The 24068-nt window shown below is 38.5% G+C and overlaps 3 protein-coding genes across 3 annotated transcripts in view; 2 read left to right on the top strand and 1 right to left on the bottom strand.

Annotated features, from left to right (window-relative positions):
- LOC141440061 (limbic system-associated membrane protein-like) overlaps window positions 1–24068 on the top strand; it is a 198806-nt gene that overhangs the window by 99566 nt on the left and 75172 nt on the right. The gene's annotated exons all lie outside the window — the stretch shown is intronic.
- Window positions 4505–8757, top strand: LOC141439503 (uncharacterized). Its single transcript, XM_074103786.1, has 2 exons — window positions 4505–5413; window positions 5511–8757. The coding sequence occupies exons 1-2, from the start codon at window positions 4646–4648 to the stop codon at window positions 5520–5522; spliced, it is 780 nt and encodes a 259-aa protein (XP_073959887.1). The 5' UTR covers window positions 4505–4645; the 3' UTR covers window positions 5523–8757.
- LOC141439958 (glutamate receptor ionotropic, NMDA 2B-like) lies at window positions 11882–22414 on the bottom strand. Its single transcript, XM_074104421.1, has 12 exons — window positions 21972–22414; window positions 21748–21887; window positions 21397–21612; window positions 21085–21322; window positions 18465–18778; window positions 17758–18002; window positions 13998–14199; window positions 13514–13837; window positions 13014–13291; window positions 12832–12934; window positions 12456–12604; window positions 11882–12218 (listed from the first exon to the last, which is right to left on the bottom strand). Exons 1-12 carry the CDS (start codon window positions 22354–22356, stop codon window positions 11882–11884), a joined length of 2931 nt encoding a protein of 976 aa, XP_073960522.1. The 5' UTR covers window positions 22357–22414.

Below are 24068 nucleotides of genomic sequence, written 5' to 3'. Positions count from 1 at the left end.
CGGAATTAGATTTTACAATACTCAAATTAAGCCAATTAACGATGGTATGATCGCTACCCTCGGTAATAGAATGTTTGGGATCTATTACCGACACATCAATTGTCTTTGGGGTCGGTAATAGGTTCTTAAGAAGTCCCTATTACCGAGTGACATTTATTTTTTCTATTAAATAATTCACATTTAGGGTACCGTAAGTGCAGATTTTTTTTGATAAAGTTGTGACTTTACTCAGCACATGCATACATCAAACTATAATGGTGGCATAAGCATAATAAAATACAATGGCTGGATACACTATTCGAATCATACTTTAGTTTTTTATTTAAAATTTTCTCAAAAAATATTTGGTGTACAATATATTATACAGAACAAAAGCCATTACCTTTTTTAATCCCTCGGTATAAGTTCCAAAACCATGTGTCGCGTTCTTTTACCCGATGGTAGAAAATTGCCGTTTTATACCTCGGTATAGAAGCTCAATTCGCGGTAATGGAATCACAGCCTGTCCATTACCACGGTAATAGAAGGTTTGGGTATTTTGATTTCAATAATATTTTATCAAATACTAATAACTAAAACGAGCCCAAAAAAGTTAAGACACTGAAAGTTCAATAAACGCTCTTAAGTAAAAAAAATATTCTGCGTTTATTAAGAGCTTTGATACCCTTTTAATTTTTGGGACTCATGAAACTGTCCTCAAAGTACACGGTATATAGGCGCCGTACCTTAAATCTATTTCAGACACCTTTTCTACTTTATCGATTTCTAAGCTGGTGACAATTAATTTTTCACTGGTTTCTCTGGTTTGAAATCTTTTTATGCCAGATATGTTTACTTCACAATTCGTTCGTCTAATAGATTAGACCTTTTATCCATGAAGTTTCTTCGTCATTTCTACATTTAACTTTTACTTCTGTTAAAGTGTTAAAATACATGTAGATGACTTGAGGCGTTATTTCCCGTATTTCTTCTTCGGGACAAGTTATTGGTACTAGGCTACAGTTACTTGTATTTTTGTGTAAAGAATTCCAGTTTCGCAATTTTCTTTTTGTAGAACGCTACCTTTACAAATTAATTCCTGGAGTTCCAAGCAGTCTTCAACTTCGTAGGCTTCCATCTTCGTGTAAGCTAGAGTTACCTTTCGCATTATAGGATAGGTGCAGGTTGGGGAATTTTGGATAACGGGAACAATTTTCTAGTTAAATATACTTACTTGTGGTTTCACTAGTGGTATGTTTATAAGAAAAAATACACAACTATCTACTATCTTACTGTATACAGTAATAAAAGGTTCAATATCATTAATATTGTTAGATATCATTACCTTAACATCAATCTTACTTAAAGTTTCTTGTAAAACATGTGATTTAATTATACTATAATGATACATATGATGTTCGGCAAAAGTAATGCAGTAGTTAATCTATCAGCCATATCTTGTAAAGTTTGAGCTGGAACAATAAAGTAAGAGCAAATTTCTGTTGAATTTTTACATTTGTTATTTGTATCAATTTACTGTCTAATTCGTCTTGTACAGAAGTTATTCTACTTATTTGATGATTATATTCTTCTAAGATATCGCTTGTCATAGAAATTTGTTTATTATATGCTACTCGTACAGTTTCCAAATCTTTTTGTATATTGTTTAAATCATCTTGATCCAAATTTCCTGTGATCGCCTTTATAACAGACCCAAGGCCATTTATTAGTCCTCTTTTAACTCTACTCTGAACAAACAAATGATTACACACTTCATCGACATGATTAAGTATCACATGAATTCTGTCATAAATATATTTAACATCGCCTTTAATAGAAAGAGCAGATGCCTCATCAACAGTTTTTGACAACAATGCTTTTGTTTCTATTATAGCTTTAATGTCTAACTTATGTATTACTGTCCACCTTCCTTCAATAATACGCGTCGGTTTCATATCTATCAATATTACATGTTCTCCAGGGTCCAACGCTCTGAATTTGTATCCGAAGACACAACAGAGTGTCCTGTAACAATAAGTTCTTCTACATGATAAACTCTACCGTTGCTTAATTTACACTTATTATTTGATTCTAAATTAATTATTTTAAACGGACCTAAAAATCTCGAATTAGTTTTATGCCTTTCAGCTCTACTATTTTTTAAATAGACAGAATCTCCTGCTTGAAGTGATTTTGGCATATTTATTTTTTTATTAATTACTTCATTACGTTTATCTTTTTGTTTCTTAAGTAAATCATGAATGTTTTTATTTAACTCTTTAGTAAATTGCTTTTGTTGTGCAGTATACCTTTGAATTATAACTTTTAAGTTATCGAAATTGCGCAGCTTGGGTTTTCTACTAAATGAACCTCAAACGGGGTCATACCAATTGAACTATGCATTGTATTGTTGTAAGCATGAGTAATATAATTTATTTTTTGATTTTGATTAAAGTCAGACTCTCTCTGTAATCTGTATAATTCTTGAATGGTACTATGTAATCTTTCTACATCAGAGTTTGACTTATGATGTTGTGGAGACGTGGTGTGATCTGTTATATTATAAGTTTGAAATAACTCCTTTATAATTGCGCTGCAAAATGATTGCTCACCGTCATGGATAATTTTATTTGGTGCTCCTAATAATGCAAAAATTTCCGATAAGGTATCATATACTTTACTTTTTTCTGTAGGTTTTACTATTCCATACTTGGAGAATTTATCGATATTGTTAGGTACCATTGCCTCTCTAGAGACATGAAGTCTATATGCCAAATATCCATCGGTTCCTGAGGCGTCTCCGTTTCAGTTGCTAATGTCACATAAGGTCGTCTGTTATATTTTTCCCTTTTACATAATTCACACTTTAAAACATATTTTTTTATTTGTTTCCTCATATTTTCCCAGTAGTATTTTTCTCTTAATTGCTTATACAAACTGTCAACGCCAGCGTGCCTATTATCTTGTAAATGATATTCCTTAATTAGTTCTAATTGTTCTTCTTTTTCATTTATCTCGATTAATGACTTAGTATATCTAACAGGCTTAAGATTTGTATGATCAAAATGTTTTCGATATGTCTCAGAAACTTTACAATACAGATCTTCATTTGGAATAATAAATGCATATTTTTCATGACTTAAATATTCTAACATAAATTCTTTTATGGTTTCTTCTTCGTAACCTGGTGGAATGTAGAAGTACCAGATTCCATTTTCTTGCTTTGCTTTCTTAAATGGTGCCATTTCAAAAACTACGCGCCTTAAGCGTTTTGGTGGATATGCATCAATTAAAGGTATACCATTATCACTATTTTCTAAATTTGAATGAACTGTTCCTTGTATTGAAATTTCATCTTCATCATCTGACAATGCTAGACTGGACTGTGAAGTAGTATCTACATTAACTTCCATTGAATTTCTATCGGAGGCATTTGACAAAACTAAATCTTCCTCTAGTCTCAGCGTATCTTGTATTTGTCTACTGCACGAGGGTTCATCTGTGTGATGGTAAATCTCAACGCGACTTAATGCATCTGCTACATAGTTGTCTTTTCCTTTAACATGTTCAATTGAAAAGTCGTAATCTTGCAGTTTGAGTTTCCAACGGGTTAATCTTTGGTTGGGTTCTTTAAGTTTAGCTAACCAAATTAAAGCTTTATGATCCGTTCGGAGAGTAAACTTCCTGCCGTAGACATAAGGTCTAAATTGTGTGATAGCCCATAAAATTCCTAGGAGTTCTTTTTCTGTGGTGTTATACTTTTGTTCAGCATTAGAAAGAGTTCTTGATGCATAAGCTATTGGATGATTATCCTGACTTAACACTGCTCCAAGGGCTATGTCAGAGGCGTCGGTTGTAATCACAAACGTCTTATTGAAATCAGGAAAAGCTAATATCGGTGCATTTGTCAGTAAATGTTTGCAAGTTTCGATAGCTTCCAAATAATTTTTATTTTCCGGATCTATTACTCTGTCCTTTTTAGTCATGTCAGTCAATGGTTTAACTATCTTACTGAGATTAGGTACAAATTTTCGATAATACCCAATAAGTCCTAGAAAAGCTCTAATCTCTTTTATATTTCTTGGTATAGGAAATTTTCGTATGGCTTCTATTTTCTTTTGATTTGGTTTAAGACCTTCACTATTGAGAATGTGTCCCAAAAATTCTATTTCCTTTTTCATAAACACACATTTATTAACGTTAACCTTTAAATTCGCCTTTCTTAATGCTTCAAACACTTGCTGTAACTTATTTACATGTTCTTGTTTAGTTTTGGAATAAATTATAATATCATCTAAATATACTAGACAAATATTTTTTTCTATTTCTTGTTTTAAGACACTGTTCATCATTCTTTGAAAAGTTGCTGGAGCGTTCTTAAGCCCAAATGGCATCCTAAGGAATTCAAAATGACCGTCCGGCGTGCTAAAGGCAGTTTTTTCTATAGAATCTTCTTCCATTAAAATTTGGTGGTATCCTGACGATTTTTTTAGAAAGTAATTGTTGTATAATGGAACGTAACTGGGATGTAAAAGGATTTTTATCTGTGGGAGGCAGAGAATAAAAGATGGCTAATATAAACACATATTGTTTTATTAAGATTTTCATTGGGCCCGTTACTACATGGTGGCAGTGATAAAATCAATTCAATTATTTAATAAAGACAATGGACAGTCAGAAAGAAAAAGAAAGTTCGGAGCGGAGGCCGCTCAATATTAAACCACCAGGCGAGTTTTCTTTCGAAGCGGCGGATTGGAAAAAATGGCGGAGTAGATTTACTCGCTATATGTTATTGTCGGGGAACGAAAAAGGAACTGATGATGAGAAACTGAACGTTCTAATATACTGCATGGGCGAAAAAGCAGAGGACGTAATAAAGAGGTTTCCAAGAAAACTAAACTACGAAGAAACTCTCAAAAGTTTTGAAGAGGTATTCACCCCAAAAAAGAACATTGTGTACGAAAGATTTAAATTTAATAGCAGAAAGCAGAGAGAAGACGAAAACATCGACTCTTTCATCACAGATTTATTTGGATTAGCAGAAACATGCGAATACGATACACTCAAAGAGGGACTAATAAGGGATCGACTCATTGTGGGAATGAGAGACGCAGAAGCTAGCGAACGGCTTTTACTAAATGAAAAGCTGGACTTAAAAGAGGCAATCAGGATGGCAAAGCAAGCTGAAATTCAAAAGGAGGATAATAAACTACTAAGGGAAGAAGGACAAATACACAGGATTAAATCCAAGCAAGAATCTTTCAAGAAAAACGACAAATGCTGGTTTTGTGGATATGAAAGACACTCTCGTGACAAATGTCCGGCAGTTAATATCAAATGCAAAAGTTGTGGGCGGACAGGACACTATGCGAAAATGTGCAGGTCAAAGAGTTTGAAGAGATTAGAAGAAGAAGAAGAAGAAGTTGTGTTTAAGGTTAGTTTGTGTCAAAATATGGACAAATATATGGTTAATGTGGATGTGTTTCACAACAAATGTTATCTTGACCAAATTAACTTTTTAATTGACACAGGAGCAGACGTAACAGCAATTCCAGAAAACAAATTAACTAAGAATCTTCCGCTGATAAAGTCTGGAGCATCCATCAGTGGCCCCGATGGCAGTAAGCTAAATGTCACAGGAAGTATTTACTTAAGATTGGCACATAATGGGATGACTTATGAGGGTAAGGTTTATATTATAAAGGGTCTTAAGAGCGCTATATTAGGTAGACCATCATTGGAAAGCATGAAAATTGTTTCAATCAATTCAATGTGTGTAAAGAGCACAACAAGTAATTTGTGCCAAATAAGTACAGAAAAAATTGAAAAGGAATTCCCGGGAATTTTTAACGAACTTGGGGTGTTTCAAGGGGAATTTCATATCAAACTGAAGGACAGCCCACAGAAGTTTGTACAGGCCACACCTAGAAATATTTCAATACCCCTACTGCCTAAAGTTAAAGCAGAGCTGGATAGGTTACAAAGTCTAGGAATAATAAGTCCAGTAGAAGAACCAACTGATTTTGTGTCGCCTATTGTAGTAGTATTAAAAAATGACAAAGTAAGGATTTGTGGGGACTATACTAAAGTAAATGAAAATATTTTGAGACCAGTATACCCAATACCAAAGATTGAAAACACATTAGGTAGATTAAAAGGGGCAAAATATTTTTCTAAAATAGATGCTACATCCGGGTTTCACCAAATAAAGTTGGGAGACAGTTCAAAACAACTTACAACCATAATTACACCTTTTGGCAGGTATGTATACAATAGACTTCCATTTGGCTTGAACTGTGCTCCGGATTTTTTTAGTATGAAGTTTGCTAACCTATTCAAGGATTTAGACATTGCACTCCATATGGACGATATTTTAATATATGCAGAAACTGTAGAAAAACATGACGGTATATTAAAAGAGGTACTGAAAAGGTTAAAAAGAGAGGGAATCACTATTAATAAAGAGAAATGCAGATTTAGGGTAACTGAGATAAAATTTTTAGGTCACATAATCAACAAAGAGGGAATAAAACCAGATCCACAGAGAGTTCAAGTCATTAGTGATTTTAAAAACCCCTCAAACAAAAAGGAATTGCTGCAGTTTTTAGGAATGGTAAATTATGTAGGACGGTTCATTCCAAACAAATCACACATTTTGGCCCCTCTACATGAACTACTAAAAGAACATAATTTTTTTGTTTGGGGCCCTGCCCAAGAGGAGGCATTTAAGGTAATAAAAAGTAAATTAAAATCGGCACCAACATTAGCACACTATGATCCAAGCCTAAAAATAATAATATCTGCTGATAGTAGCTCATATGGTTTAGGCGCTGTTTTAATGCAAGACAACAAGGAAGGGCACAGGAGTGTGGTAGGTTATGCCAGTAGAACTCTTTCGGATACAGAAAAAAATTATGCACAAATAGAAAAGGAATGTTTGGCATTGGTTTGGGCCGTCGAAAAATTTAAAGACTATGTAGTAGGCATTCATACTATTCTGGAAACTGATCACAAACCTTTAATGCAAATTCTACATACAAAACCTTTAGATGAACTCAGTCCCAGACTTTTAAGGTTCCGATTAAAATTAATGCGTTTTAGTTATGAAGTGTTATACACTCCAGGTAAATGTCTAATAGTGGCAGATGCATTGTCTAGGCAACCCTCACCATCTACAGAATTCAATAGGGAACAAGACTTAAACATCAATGCTATGGCAAGTGAGGATATATCAGATGAATATTTGATTAAAATTAGAACTGAACAGGAAAGCTGCTCTACTTGCATAAAAATAAAAGAATATACAGTAAAGGGCTGGCCAACCACAAACAAAATAGATAATGAGCTTAAGCAATATTTTCAATATCGTTATAACTTTTCTATAGAGTCAGATTTGCTATTATACAATTCAAGGTTAATAATACCACACAACCTACAAAAAGAAATATTAAAAAAAATTCATCAAGGTCACCAAGGCATATCTAAATGTAGGCAAAGGGCCAAGCAATCTGTTTGGTGGCTAGGATTGTCAAAACAAATAGAAAACTTGGTTAAAAGTTGTTCAACTTGTATTGAAAATTATAAGAATCACAGAGAAAATATGATAGTTGAAGAAATACCAGAAAGGCCATGGAAAAAAATAGGTATAGATCTGTTTAAATTCAATAATGCTTGGTACTTAGTTATGATGGATTATTATTCAAGGTTTTTAGAAGTAGAGAAATTAGGTGATTTAACTGAAAACAGCATTATTATTATGTGTAAAAAAGCATTCTCTAGATATGGGGTGCCAGAAATAGTCCGTTCAGACTGTGGCACTCAATTTAAAACTAAATTTAATGAATTCGCCAAAGAATATGGTTTTAAGTCTGTGACTAGTAGCCCATATTATTCTCAGAGTAATGGTCTTGCCGAATCTGCGGTAAAAATTGCTAAATCTCTGTTAGCAAAAAATCAAGATTTTTATTTAGCGCTGCTCGTATATAGAAACACACCATTAGAGTCAGGATACAGTCCAGCTGAACTTATGCTAGGTCGTAAATTAAGGGACAATCTACCCATAGCGCCCAGTCAGTTAAAAGATCTTGCCGGAGTAGGATTTAAACATACAAAATATATGACAGAAAAAAAACATAGAGATGCTCAAAACTATAATAGGCGACATAGAGTAACTGATTTAATAGACTTAGAAGTAAGTGATAAGGTGTGGATAACAGATTTAAAAGTTTATGGGAAAATAATAAAAAAATGTCAGGAACCACGTTCCTACATAATTGCAACAGAAAGAGGTAACTTTAGAAGAAACCGGTGGCATCTTATATTAGTGCCAGAGACATCAGAGCAAAAATCTAATGAGCCACAGACTTCATCAGCGGAGGATGATGATTGGGATTGTTATCAAAATTTGAATAATCATGATAATTCAAGTACAGCTGCCTTGGAGACTCCCATAAATATTACTACACCTGATGCAGAAGTTAATGGAACACAAACACAAGAGGCTATCAGTATAGAACCTAGAGTCTCCAAGAGAACTGTAAGAAAACCTAATTATTTAAATGATTATGTTTTGGAATAATTATTATTATATAAAAGGTTCATAATTATAATGATAGAAGTAATTAAATTATGTTATGTTTGACAGTTAGAAGTAATTTAATTGTGTTATGTTTTCTCCCTTTTAGTAAAAAGGGAAAGATGTTGTATAATGGAACGTAACTGGGATGTAAAAGGATTTTTATCTGTGGGAGGCAGAGAATAAAAGATGGCTAATATAAACACATATTGTTTTATTAAGATTTTCATTGGGCCCGTTACTACAGTAATTTTTTCGATTTGTTTTCTGATTTTTGTTGTTGTTATTGAGGTAATCTAAACGGCTTCTGATAAATTGGTTCATCGTTGATTAGGTGAATGTGATGCTTAATTTTAGTCGTTGCGCTATCAGTTTACGTCCTCTGAGAATAAATCTGAAAAAATTTTACATAAATCTTCGATATTTAGGTTGTCATCAGACGTCATATGAAAAATCAATATTTCTTTATCAGGCATAGTTAATTTCCTTCCTTTAAATCAATTTTGCGTTAACTTGTTCAATCATTTCTGTACCCATCAAAATATCGTATTTGTCGCTGAAGTCATAAATATAAAATTTCATTGGTCCATTGTCTTTACCGAAGTATCGGCACCAATACGGCGTTTCAATTACTCCATTGTGTGCAGTAGTTCCATGCGACGTTTTAACTATAAATGATTCCGGTTTCCAGCATTCTTGAAAGTATTGTTGTTGAGCTCTATTCGTTATAAATGATCGCTGACTACCTGTGTCGATTAATATTTTCAATTTAGGCGTTTCTGTTTCAAAATAAGGCAAATAAGATTTAACGTGATTAAATTCTATGTAGATCGGTCGTCTCTGATTCCTCTTGAAAATTTTCATTTTTTAAACTCGACGTAGATGGAATATTTTCAGGGTAAATTATCGTAGTATTGATTGTTTTGGTATTCTGGGGCGAACGGAGGAATTTCGTACTCTTGCATCATTATTTCATCATTATCTCCGTGGTAATACAGTTCTTCTGCCACTAGATTCCTTCCCAAATTTATTTGACCAGGCCTTACTGGGCGTGCTGTCTTCATAGATACATCAGTGTTATTTACAAATGATTGACGTTGTTGAAACTGGGGTTGTTGTTGTCTTTGTTCCCTATTAAAGCCTTGATTTGAAAATATGGATGCTGTGGTCTTGTGAACACATTATTTGGGTTTGGAACCCATTGAGGATTGTAGCGTTGAGTTCGTGGAGATTGATTATGGAAATTTGGTTTATTCTGAGAAGAATACATCGGACTATCTTGAAAACGCGGAATTGGTTTTGACTAATATTCGAGTGCCGGAAGTATATTAGAAAATTTTTGTTTGATATTGTCAAACCTACCTTCAGCCTCTAGTTGTAGAACTTTTGGACCGTGTCATTGAATCCACAGTTACTAACATAAATTTGATCGTGGTAAGGTAAGCTACTTCTTAACGTATTTTGCGCCGTATTAATGTATGGCTCCATTACTTCGTCAACAATGTTATCTTTTTGATACTTATCCATAAGTTTACTTTTAATAAAAAATAATTTTTGTTTCAATTCAAAAATAAAATCTTTATAACTTCCCTTACGTTTTACATTTGCTAACTCTATTAATAAAGTATTTAGCTCCCTATTATCTCCACATTCTTGTTTTAATATCGTTATTATGTTATCCCAGTTAAAGTTATGATTTAACATAGAAACAGTAAGGGCAGCTTTCCCCGTTAGTTTACTTAACAGCAACATTATATTTCCGGGATTATTCCCAGCTATACTTAGCCATTGATTTGCGCTGTTTATATAATTATAGATAGTTAAAGCGTTCCCATCATACGATGGTACGAAACCTATTAACCTATGGTAGTCTATCGTCGACGACGACTGGACCGGAATCGAACTTGGTGCACTAGGCACGAAGTTAATATTACCTGACGGATTATTTCCGGAAGGGTGGGCCATATCTACTCTATAAAGACCTGTAACACTATTCTTATATACAAACACAGGGGGTCTAATGAGTGGAATGGTGGAAAAGGAAATGCTTACAGGTACTCACATAGACAGTAGTAGTAGTAGCGCTGGCTGCATGTAGGTTCTTCCAAAAGTTTCTTTTAACAAATTTATTTGGGTTGAGCCGGTTTCTTCGAGATTTAAAAATCACTACCGTAGGTCGATGGTTCCACCGAAGCAAACCGGAGAGATTTTCTGAGTTTTTGAACTTCCGGTGGCCGCGACGTTACGATGTACCGGCCCCACGTTGGGCGCCAGTTAAAATAATTGAAACTCAAGACCTTTTGAAGAATTTTACTTGCAAGTAAAGCTCTTAATTATACAACCTTATGCTAAGGAGTTTACTGTAGAAGTGACCGCTGTTGAATTGGACGTCGTGGTTTATATAGTCCTGACCTGATCGATTACTTCTCAAACCACGGCGTAATTGCTAACTTCCTTGTATTTCCGATAACGTTCTTATTGTGTTGGAATGGGCTTTTGTTTGCTGTGTTTACCATAGTGTCGTCTTTAGCTTTATGGGTTCGGATCTCTTGACTCGCGGACGGGAGACGAGCTGTCGGTAGGCCGCCAACAAGATGGAGCGACGACTTGGTTAAGATCGCGGGATCGCGGTGGATGCGGAAAGCACAAGACCGGTCTGAGTGGAGAGCCTTGGGGGAGGCCTATGTCCAGCAGTGGACGTCTTTCGGCTGGCATGATGATGATGATGATGAGGCATACATTTGGGAACATTGAAATTTTTGGGACCACGTTTTCACGAAAAATTTTTTAGACAAAAATAGTTGGTTATAGGTAAATTACTAATTTTCTCAAAAAAAAAGTGAGTTACGGTAGATATAGCTCCAGTAAAACTACGTTACCTTTCCTTTTGTACCTACCTACATATTGAAAATGAGAATGAACGCACTTGACTCGTGCGTACTCATTCGCTGCCACCGACGCATATAAGCTTTTCCGGAACTTCGCCCAGTGCCGCTGTCATAATTATTCATACATTTTGAACGCACATGTGCGTTGGTGGCACCTGTGAAAGTCAGGTGGCAGTGAATGTGTTAAAACGCGACATTTCAAACGCGGGTGTCAACTTGCCCGTAAATCGCGTCATCTGAACAGGCTGTTCCTAACCGCAGTCGGTTACACGGATGGAAGAAGTAAAATATCGAAACATCTGCTAATCGGCAAGTGAAACTGCGCGGTGTATTCAAGCCCAGAAGGCCAATTAAACTGACGAGTCAATTCTTTCCAACGACATGGTCCCGAACAGAGCTGACAGCTTTAGTTCCCCTATATCATTATCATCACCCAGCATCACGCCGCAAGCAACCGACCATCAGCAGCAGGAACGCCGACAGGAACTGCTCCGCTCCATGCGCGAGTGGGGCAGAAGCTGGAGCGGAGCAGACGACTTCCGGTTCTGCTCTTACCCATAGAGAGCGAGACGAGGGCGCAGCACGGGCCCACGGTGGAGGCGGCGAGGTGCGCGCGCATGTAGCGGAAGTACACGTGCTCGAGCAGCAGCAGCAGCGCCGCCAGCAGGATGCCGGCCATCAGCAGCAGGAACGCCGACAGGAACTGCTCCAGCGCCAGCGGGTCCGACGACTTGTGCTCCTGCTTGTTGGGCTTGCACGTGCCGGTCATCCAGTATCTACATATTCGATTCAGACTGAGAATGAGTCGCACCAAATAGGTACTAGGTATAGCGATAGCCGATAACTAATAAACCAGCGGTAAAATTGTCCGTTAGTAAATTTCGGCTTGTATAGATTTTCAGTGTAGGTATGCCATATGTCAAATGGGATGTAATATAAAATTATTTAAATTTAGTAAAATTTATTCAAGCCAGGTCCTTCGAACCAGATTACTAAGCATTAGTCATAATTACCTGCGTAATCTTTCAAGGTCTCCGTTAGAACGCAAGTCGAGTAATCTCTTATTAAACATACTAAGATATTTTGAATTCCGCGTAAATGCTAATCCGTAGCCAGACATGGCGTACCATGAGCCGACCGTCAAAAGCCGGCAGTCCTCGTCCTGCAAGATATAAGAGGTTGATTAATTTAACTGATTTCATAAAAGGCGTAACTCTAGGTTCGTCTGTGTATGTAGGTTTTGACCGACTTCAAAAAAAGGAAGGAGATTATTTATTTATTACATAAGAGACGATTATTTACATGGTTTTTTTTACGTAGCCCGTAATGTATTTTTTTTTCTGTTGGTTGACTTGATGTTATATTTATAAGGTTTACTAAAAAACTTACTTGGGATACCAAATAATCGAGCACGGTGCCATCATATATGAAGGCGTCGAGTTCTGCTGTTAACACTCCTGAGACGCCTGCACTTACTGTGCTGCGATTATATCTGTTAAAAAAATATTTTTGATATACTAGCTATTTCATCAATTTTCATGTTTTCGAATCAATTGTAAAACTATACTTACTGCGCCATGTAGGCATGTGGCTCTCGAAAATACTTGGCTAATGTAGCGTCCGTGTGTGACCACGGCACTGTTCCGAACTTAAGCGGAGGGCGAATTGCCAGAGGCCTTGATATACGGGGATCGTCTAGACCACTCAGCTCATGAAACTCTTCTCGGGTGATCATGAACGCTGCTAGGTTGGCAGTGTATATAGCAAGAAACACCACTGCAAACATAGCCCACATATTCGTCATGAAACGAGCTGTGAATCCGCGCGGCGAATCCACGTGGACCGATGCCTGTGACAAAACAAAAACACATACGTATACCTAGTGCCATCCACGAAGACGCGTGATTTTGTCAAAATTAGACATTAATGACATTGTAGTAAGAACCACGGCACGCGTCTACGTGAATGACTCTACCTATAAATCAAGTTCTTAAAATAAAAACATGTACGAAAGATAAATACCAGTAAATACAACTGAGTAAATACAACTGAGTAAATAGGATATACTTGCCTGGAAAAGGACAGCCCAAACAATCCAATAAGTTCGACAGAGCGAGAACCGGTTCTGAGGCACTCGTTTTGAATTTTGGCCTGTCGAGCAATCGAACCCACTCGGGGATAGCCATTCGAAGAAGAAAATGGAGAAAGTTGCGGCCTGAATAGCAACCGCGCCCACGAGCATCCAAGACGCGGTGTCGAAAGGCTCGAGGAAGGCTGTGGGCGAGATGATACCGGTTCTTTTGGCTACTACGATCGCCACGCCGGTCTCCATAAAAGGCACGCTGAAGTCCACTACGGCTTCCCGGTCGGAGTTTATTATCAAGGATGTTAAGACCTGTGAAAAATAACGGGACACTTGACAGAAAGTCAGATACTTACATTTCTAGCTTTCCATTGATTGATTGAAGGGCATTGAAATATTGAAGCACTAGGTGTAATAAATAACAAACTAACACAACGTACTAAAGCTAGTTTGTCTCTATAAATGGTGTTACCATGTCAGTCCTTTTGTTGACCAGGTCTGCGATAAGTCCGTTCCACTTGCTGTTGTGCAGTGTGCCCCAACGTCCATCCTCGACGCGCGACAGCTCGTACGTGAAACCGAGCTGCTCCGCCAATTGTTGTAACAGATCGATGCAAAAACCGCTGCAGCATTGGTACAGCGAGCTGTTTCTGTGTGCCGTTCCCGCTTCCAGCCTAAGGGTGTAGATAACGCAGTCTTTATAAAAAACTTGACCTCAAGATGATGCTACAAAGCCTATATACTTAGACGAAAGTCTCGACAAACATAAGGTACTTAATTAATGTAATAAATTGCGCTATTATTTAATCTGTGTAAATAGTATAATATCAATGAACTAAAATAATTTCCTTGCTCACCCGCGACCTTACGATAGCTAAGCTTATGCAAAATATGCGTGTTCATGCAGTTCCTCCACCTCCACACTGTAAGAACACACACAAATCACACAAACCCATCTATCACCACCACCACACTACACTGACGCGTTTCGAACTCAAACAGAGCTCATCTTCAGAGTGACACAACCGTACACCATGCTACCAGTTGTTAGACTAACGAACCACAACCACCGTTTTAACTTGTCACTGTAACTCCCCAAGTACCCACATACGTTTTATGAAACAAAACAAAACTACCCACAAATTATTAATAAAAATTTTTAACCGTCCTTCAAAACTACCTTGATTTTTTATTTATTTACTGTCAAGGCATGTTTTATTAACTACCATTGCTGAAATTAGATCCAAGCCGTAGCAAGGGAGATGAAACTAAATTTACCTGCTCATTAATAATAGACCCATACTGTTGTATCTAATTATCTCCATGCATTCTAAAACATCGAGACGAAACCCTTGCCACAATAATGTAACACTTCATACGAATCGGAGTCCGATAAAGAATGATTTAGTTCCAACAAATGTTTGGCAAAATTCGACTTATCAGGATGCTCATTCCTATATGCCGAAACTGCTCTTTAAATCTAGCATTAAAACTGCGTCCTGTCTGACCAACATATACTTTACTGCAGTCATTACAAGTGAGCTTGTATACACCCGATCTAGTTCCTTTATCTACCTTCTCTTTGTGGTTACAAAGTTTAGAGTACAAAGAGTTGTTAGTCTTAAAGGCTACCTTAACATTGTTTGATTTTAAAATACCACAAATTCTATCAGACAAACGACCAACGTATGAAATGCTACACCTATATTTGTTAGAAGACTGCGATGGTAACACGGCGTAAAGCATGCTATTCACTATCCGTGCCTGCTTCTTCTGAACCAAACTATTGACCATTGATTTAGTATAACCATTCGACAACGCTATCTGATAAATAGTATTTAACTCTAAATCAAAATCTTCCCTAGAAAGAGGTACAGTTAACAATCTATGTACATAACAATGAAAAGCTGCTAATTTATGCTGCCACGGGTGATTAGACGATGCTGGTATCACGGCATCTGTGTACGTGGGTTTTCGGTAAATTTTGAACTGGTGTTTATTATTAAATCTAATAATTGTCAAATCCAAAAAGTTTAACGAAAAATTTTCTTCTAATTCTTTTTTAAATTTTATTTTAACATGTTTGTTATTTAAACCATTCACAAACAAGTCGAGCTGTCTCATACTTCCCCTCCAGCACAGAATTAAATCATCAACGTACCTATAATAATACACAATATTATTATTACCCACTATGTATTTCAAAGTAATCCATAAAAATATCTGCCATTAATGGACTCAGAGGTGATCCCATTGCTAAACCATCACTCTGTAAATAATACTGTCCATTAAACCGGAAATAATTTTGCTTCATGCATAAAGTTACCAAATCAATTAATTCACAAACCTCCCCAGGATGTAAACGCTTCCTTTCCAAATGGTTTTTAAGAATAACTATTGTCTCACTATATGGTACATTAGTAAATAAACTATCTACATCTAAAGAAAGCAATGTTGCGTTAGGCGGAATGCTGTAATCTTTAATTTTGCTAACTAAATCCGAACTATTCTTCAAACTGTATGATGGGTTAAAAGAAGATTTTACACGAATAACACTATTTAATTTCCTTGCCAACTTATATGCTGGAGCACTCACATATGAGACAACTGGACGAACTGGCACATTATCCTTATGAATTTTAGGCAATCCATACAGAATTGGTGCCTGCGGATTCATAGGTATAACAAAACTCTTTTGTCACTTGTAATGACTGCAGTAAAGTATATGTTGGTCAGACAGGACGCAGTTTTAATGCTAGATTTAAAGAGCATGTTTCGGCATATAGGAATGAGCATCCTGATAAGTCGAATTTTGCCAAACATTTGTTGGAACTAAATCATTCTTTATCGGACTCCGATTCGTATGAAGTGTTACATTATTGTGGCAAGGGGTTTCGTCTCGATGTTTTAGAATGCATGGAGATAATTAGATACAACAGTATGGGGTCTATTATTAATGAGCAGGTAAATTTAGTTTCATCTCCCTTGCTACGGCTTGGATCTAATTTCAGCAATGGTAGTTAATAAAACATGCCTTGACAGTAAATAAATAAAAAATCAAGGTAGTTTTGAAGGACGGTTAAAAATTTTATTAATAATTTGTGGGTAGTTTTGTTTTGTTTCATAAAACGTATGTGGGTACTTGGGGAGTTACAGTGACAAGTTAAAACGGTGGTTGTGGTTCGTTAGTCTAACAACTGGCAGGCTACTCCGAAACTCGAAACTCGAAGTTCGTGTCGTGTGGTCCCTCTCGCTCTCGTATTAAATAGTATAAGTGTCAGAGGGACCGCATGACCCGAACTTCGAGTTTCGAGTTTCGGAGTAGCCCTGCTGGTAGCATGGTGTACGATTGTGTCACTCTGAAGATGAGCTCTGTTTGAGTTCGAAACGCGTCAGTGTAGTGTGGTGGTGGTGATAGATGGGTTTGTGTGATTTGTGTGTGTTCTTACAGTGTGGAGGTGGAGGAACTGCATGAACACGCATATTTTGCATAAGCTTAGCTATCGTAAGGTCGCGGGTGAGCAAGGAAATTATTTTAGTTCATTGATATGGACCTCCGCAAAGTAACGCCTGATTCAATAAAGTATAATATCACTTAATTAGTACAAGTTAATAAATAGATAGGCATTCATTTAAACGACCAGATGGCCTAGTGGTTAGAGAACCTGAGGCTGTATTTCCTAACGTTTCTGACGCTCGCGATCACAATCAAATGACAGTTTTTGTATACGAAATCTGTCATTTGATTACGATCGCGAGTGTCAGAAACATTAGACAATACGGCCTCAGACTACGAAGCTTGAGGTCCCGGGTTCGATTCCCGCGTCGGGGCAGATATTTGTATGAAAATACGAATGTTTGTTCTCGGGTCTTGGGTGTTTAATATGTATTTAAGTATGTATCTATCTATATAATTATATTTATCAGTTGCTTAGTACCCATAACACAAGCTTTGCTAAGCTTACTTTGGGACTAGCTAGGTTAATTGGTGTGAATTGTCCCGTGATATTTATTTATTTATCAATAGGTATGTAGGATATATTATCCAGTTATTTGATTATTAACTATGCCAATTTAGTTTAAAAAAATATTTAATAGTAATAGGTAAATGACGAACAAATGCTAGAGCTATTGATACAACATACAAACATACGGGCTGGATTTTAAACTTCATTTCATGGAAAGCTATCACCTTTGTGTAGGTAGGTATATAAGACTTCGGACAAATTTACCCTGCTACGTCGACCTCCGGGGCGACTCTGCATATGACTCCTCTATCCAAAGAACAACGTCCACTTATTGGATCTGGCGGTGCCAGATTTATGTAAGGGGGCTCCTCCAAGAATGTTATCCGCATGTGGAACTTCTCAGGCACTCCTTGCGGCGGCGTATGTAAGCCTCCGGGCCAGACTATGTCTTTGATGTCAAGACGTTCTTTTGGATATGAATTCCACGTCCCGATTTCTTCCCATACCAGCTGTTAAAGACGAAATCCTTCAAAATACGATAATGGTAATGGAAAATGAATAAACCTAAATGAGTAAGTTAAGTATGTACGAGTATAAACAAAACTTTCAGTGGTATCACTAAGAAAATATAAATTATTTGAGTAGTCAGCTTCTTACATTTTGTAGACACAAATATGTATAAGTATATCGAGTACTCAGCTAGGTCCCTGATTCCCCAGTTTACCTATTATTACTTTTATTTATAAATATTGGGCTTGTGTGTGTGCATGCTTTTTACTTTAGTTCCTGTTCCATTAGTGTCTTATTAGAAATTCATGTGACTGATGTGTAGATATTAGATATCTGTAAGGTTTTCTGTTCAGTTTATTCTAATAAATAGACTACTATTTTCTATCTTAGATTATCTTAGCAGAGAATGCTGAAACAGGACCATAATGTCTTAGATAAATTTAGAACAGTGTAAGCCTCACCTGTTCTCCAATGGCCGGTCTCAGGTTCATAATCTTAAGCTCGGCGGCCCGCAGTTCGCCGTCGGGAGTGAATTCAATGCTCGGGCGGCCGGCCTCGCTGTCCACGCTGACGTTCCGCAAGTGGCGGTAGAAGCGTTCGCCGGTGGCCCAGCGCGCCTCGCCGGCGCCCGCGCCGCTGCACGACAGCCGCGTGCCGAGCGGGTGCAGCGCGTTCTCCGGCTCCGACACGTACGAATCCACGCCGTACGCGAACACCTTCACCGCCGTCGCTATCTCCGCTATCAGCGATGAACTTGAGGTGTCGAAATGTACACCTGGGTAGGTTTTTAATTTTAGTGCCCATACAGATGAACATACTAAAAGTCCTCAAGGGTGGGGCTGGGCTAATGGTGTAGCGGGGGGGGTTCAAGGTACCTTTTTCAGGTTTTTGGCCATATCTCGAATATTTCCACAAATAGCATTACAATTACTTCGGACAAAAGTTTTTCGTAAGTTTCCTATAAATTTGGTCATAATAATTTTTACTCTACGATTTATACTTACTTTAGGAGCTACGAGTTGTGTAAGTTTTAACAGATGTTAAAAAGTAGACGATTTAAGAATAACGAAATAAGTTTTAAATTTTCGTCTTCGTCTTCTCCGTCTATGATATCTACATATGTACACCGTTTGTACATGATGAGCCTAAGCAGCCGAAGCATAACTAGACTAGGATCTGTGGTGGTAATTGGCTCCAGGATTCCATCAGCTTCTCGCTTTCAACCCCGTGTTTCGGGAGGGGTTTTATTACCCAGCCACTCTTGTACTTGGTGGAATACTCATAATGGGTGATATTTTGCTGACCATTTAGTAGGGGGGAGAGAGACGTCGCGAACTGTCGCGAGAACATCAAAACCGTAAGTAGAGACACATCTTAATAAATTTGTGTGCTAGTAACCCTACTGAGGGATGCTAATGTTGGTACGATTGCAGGAGAGAATAAAATGAATAGAAGAAAAAATAAAGCTTGACCAGGAGGATGAGTTTTTGAAGTGCCTGGAAAGTCCGGATGAATTTCAACACCCGCAGTTCAGTGAGTAATTTTTCTTATTGAAAATATGAATGGGAAATCAGAAGATAAAGCATATAAGTAAAGTTGAAAGCAACCGAAATGGCACAGAATATTGAAACATGAATTGAATGTAAAATTGAGCTCGAAGTGCCAGGCTCTTGGTGGCTTGGGATGGACTAGTATAAGGGGAGTTGGGAGGTCCTCCGAAGGAACCTGAGGGTTCCGTTGCTGAAAGGAATGTGAGTACTTTAAAGGTATGATACATTCCTAGTTGAAAGTAAGATGCTTTGTTTACTGATATACCTGAAATCTAGACTATTCTACACTAAATACTTTGTCGCTATAAATTTTACTGTGAACCTAGGATTACTCCGCGACAAGAGAAGAGATCAGCTTTCGACTTGGTGCTGGATTTTAGAAAAAGCGAGTATCTTTATTATATATTGTCAGAAACATAGTTTCTTCTGATTTTGCTATGGCTCCCGATGTTGATATTACACACCCCGTAGCTCCTAAAGTATTGATCGTAGAGCAAAAATACAGTTGACCAAATTTGTCGGAAATTTATGTTAAACTTTAGCACAGCCCCACAGCCCCCACCCTTGAGGACTTTTAGTATGTCCATCTGGATACCTCAAGGTATATTAACTGTACCAATTTTCAAAACTACATGTATTTGATTACATATTAGTACAGTTAAAGATACATATTAATTACGTATTAGTACAGGTAAAGTAGGACTTAATACGACAGTTTGGCGGCAAAACATGTACATTGTACATCAATGAAACTTTGCTTATACCTTTATCTTGGCACTAGAAATGAGGATCTGCCGAGTCCTACCAAAATTTAGGCATCCTACCCCCTCCCAGGAGGTATGGGCAGGGGTCAACGTTTAAAAAATACAAATTTTACAAACTAAGCGAGTGAGGGTGTCATATTCTATTTAATTTTTTGCGCTAAATATAATATTAATCCATAAGTATGGGTATGGTATCATTCGATTCAGCGCAGAAAATGATATAGAAAATGACATCTCACTCGCCTAGTTTGTAAAATTTGCATTTTTTAAGAGTTGTCCCCTTGCTTATACCCCCTGATAGGGGGTAGGACGTCTAAATTTTGATAGAACTCGGCAGATCCTCATTTCTAGTGCCAAGATAAAGTTATAAACAAAGTTTCATTGATGTACATATTTTGATACCAAAATGTTTTATTTTTCCTGTACGATATACCACGCGGCATGAAAGTCTAGCGTTAACCATTAATACGCAGAAATAGAAAACAAGGTATCGGGGGGAACTGACATGTGGGGAACAGCCTAGCGGGCGAGGCTGGCAAGCGTATCTAAGCGTTGCTTGAAGTACACGACTGTCACACGCGTAGAAATAAGTAAACGATTACCTACCCTAGACTCTCTAATCGTGGGTAGGATCCTCCTAACGCCTAGAGTCCTTTATAAAGGACTTATTGTAATTTTAAATCAAACTATCTTAAATGACACAAAGTTTGTTCATAAATCTAATATTTGACTTGGGCATTAGGAGGGTATAGTTAACATTTACTCACCTAGCATTCCTACGGGAAATTTATTTGGTTGCTGCATCGAGCCGAGCACACTTTGTGTGACGATCCAGACGAAATTCTCGCTGGTGAGGTGGAGGTCGCCGGCAGTGGACAGGATGTCGGCAGCCTCCTCGCGCGTCGCGTACAGCAGCATGACGCGCGCCTCACTCGTCACTAGCTCGTTCAGGTCCGCTGGCTTCTTCACCACTACAGCGTTTAATATTGTAAACTTGAAGCGGTCCTGGAAAGACAAAATCCTCTAGTAGCAGTCGCTACTGCCAAGCCAAAGCGTTTAAAGTTCAGCGGTATACTCACTTGCAATGCTGTGACTCTCTCGCGGACGGCTTGAATAAAATCGTCATGACCAGCAATAGCTGAGGTTACTACACTGAATTGATGCCACTTGTATCGCTCTAGTATTGATAGCATGGCAGCTGTTTGATGTTCTATGGACGGGGCCAGCTGAAGACGCAAAGCCGCGTGCGATGCCCGCTTCTCTAGGCCGCTATTGTCTGCATTCCATGAAATGACCTGCCGCGAATACGTCATATGTTACGATCGATAATTCATGTTTTATTTACCTAATTTACCTAACTACATTTTACTAAAACTAATACAGTGAGAATTAGCTACATAGATATGCAACGGAACAATAAAAAGCATTACCGGTATGCCAAGATATCCGGCGAGTTGTAGAAAATACTGTGCAGAGGCAGTAGAGCGCCCGTATTGTTCATGATTCATAAGATAAAGTATAGCAGACACGTTGACTGCTAGGAATTCTTTACATAGCGAGTCCAGGATAGCTGAAAGGTGTTAAAATATAATTTTGAAACATATCAAATAGTTGTATACAAATAGCTTACGGAAGTCTTCGGTGGTGCACTTACACATAGGACTAGGCGTAAGGCCTTGCATGGAAAGCGTAACGTTCAGGCGCACGTGCGAGAAGAGTTTGAGTTTGCGCGGTAACTTGGCGAGCGCTGCCTTCTCGGCTTTGGTGTAGTCCCGTGCACCGAAGGCCTTGTGCGGCACGACGAGCGCAGCGGTGATGGAAGAGGGCGCGCGGGGCGGGGGCGGCGCGGGGGAGGTGCGCGCGCGCCGCAGCCCCTCGCCGCCGACGCGCACGCCGCCGCCGCGGGCGCCCTCGCCGCGCGCGCCGCCCGCTGCGCCGCCGCCCACCTTGATGCCGCCGCCGCGCTCCGCCGCCGCCGCCGACGCCGCCCAGAGCAGCGCGCTCAGCGCCGCTAGCGTCATCACTTTACGCGCCTGCATCGCCACTCTTGATGCTATAAACCAAAGGCTGCACTCAATTTATTTATAGAAAGTTGGCTACAGCCATTCTAAACTATGATGTCTCGTATGTGAATGGGACACACCCCAACATCTTGCGAGATTGGGCATAGTGGACAGCTCGGCATGTGAATGTGGAGCTGTCCCCTGTGATCTTAATAGACCCGGATATGGTGACACAATAGTACATTGTGTCTTAAGGGCGGTAAATAAGGAATTACGAACGAGAGTCTATTAGAAGGCCGAAGTCGAAGACTGAGGGCTTTAATGAGTCGATGTTCGTAATTCTAGTGCCGCCCGTGCGACATACAATGTTTTTCATCACATTTGCGAGTAAAATTGAATATTTGTAAAAGAAAAACTAATATTTTATCAAAAATTGCCTATACCGCTGATTGCGCTTTTGGCAATCCGCAGCATGTGCATGGCGTGCGTGTGCAGCGCGCGCACGGAGCAGCAGCACACCATGCAGTAACAAACTCATTTACCGACCTTGGGCTTCATGGCATGAAAATTAGTACGCGCAATGACTGACCACGGGTTTCATGACAAGCACATTAACGTCGAGGGTTTTATTTGGGGGGTTGCAACCAAGGTAGCCTGCATGTTACGACACTGTTTACGAGCAAGTGTGATGAAAAATATTAGAGCATTTGTACCAGTATGGCGGTTCTTCAGGGGTCTAATTACGGAATGACAAAAAGGAAAATGAGTCATAGCGCTGGTACCGGCGGCCCAATCGCGTGGGCGTTAATCGAACGTGTCGGATAAAGAACGAGTGTCGAACGATTCGTTACACAAAAATGTTTGTATTTTCCGATAGTCGATAAAAAAAGAAGTAGGTGGTAGCGTAATGCCATACTTCTCCGGTGTGACTTACAGCCTGCCATACCGATGCGAATTCATTAATAAAAAAAAAACAATTCAACTTTTGTTCCAGGCTAATTTTTGCACGGCTAATCATCGTCGAGAAGCCATTCACGAAATACACCATGCCCTACTTTTATGGCGGTTCCAAATGGCCGCCATACCGCCGCAAAGGAGTAATTTTTTTCGCAAAACGATTACTAGCGGTATGGCGGCCATTGGGAACCGTCGGAAAAGTATGGCAAGGTGATTTCCGTGAATGGCTACTCGACGATGATTAGCTGCGCAAAAATTAGCCTGGTACAAATGGTTGAATTGTTTCTTTTTTTTAATTAATGTATTCGCGTCGGTATGGTTGGCTGTAAGTCACACCGGAGGAGTATGGCATTACGCTCCGCCTACATCTTTTTTTATCGACTATCAGAAAATACAAGCATTTTTGTGGAACTAATCGTTCGATACACGTTATTTATCCGACACGTTCGATTAACGCCCACGCGATTGGGCCGCCGCTACCAGCGCTATGACCATCATTTTCTTTTTGTCATTGCGTAATTAGACCCCTGAAGAACCACCATACTGGTACAAATGATCTAATATTTTGTGTCACCATCTCCGGGTCTATAATCACAGAATTTACGCCTGCCAACTTTATGATCGTTCCTCATTTCTACAAACAACAGCTGTCACTCCTTGGCGTTCCGTTTCCCTTTTAATTAATTATAATATTCCTTATGTGCTCGGTTTCTATCTCATAACAATATAAAACTATAAGGGGCTGTTTCACCATTCACCATCCATTGATTAGTGTTAACTGACGGTTAAAT

This window comes from Choristoneura fumiferana, chromosome 21, assembly GCF_025370935.1.
Source record: "Choristoneura fumiferana chromosome 21, NRCan_CFum_1, whole genome shotgun sequence".
NCBI classification, from domain to species: domain Eukaryota; kingdom Metazoa; phylum Arthropoda; class Insecta; order Lepidoptera; family Tortricidae; genus Choristoneura; species Choristoneura fumiferana.
This window is presented reverse-complemented; position numbering and strand designations above follow the sequence as displayed.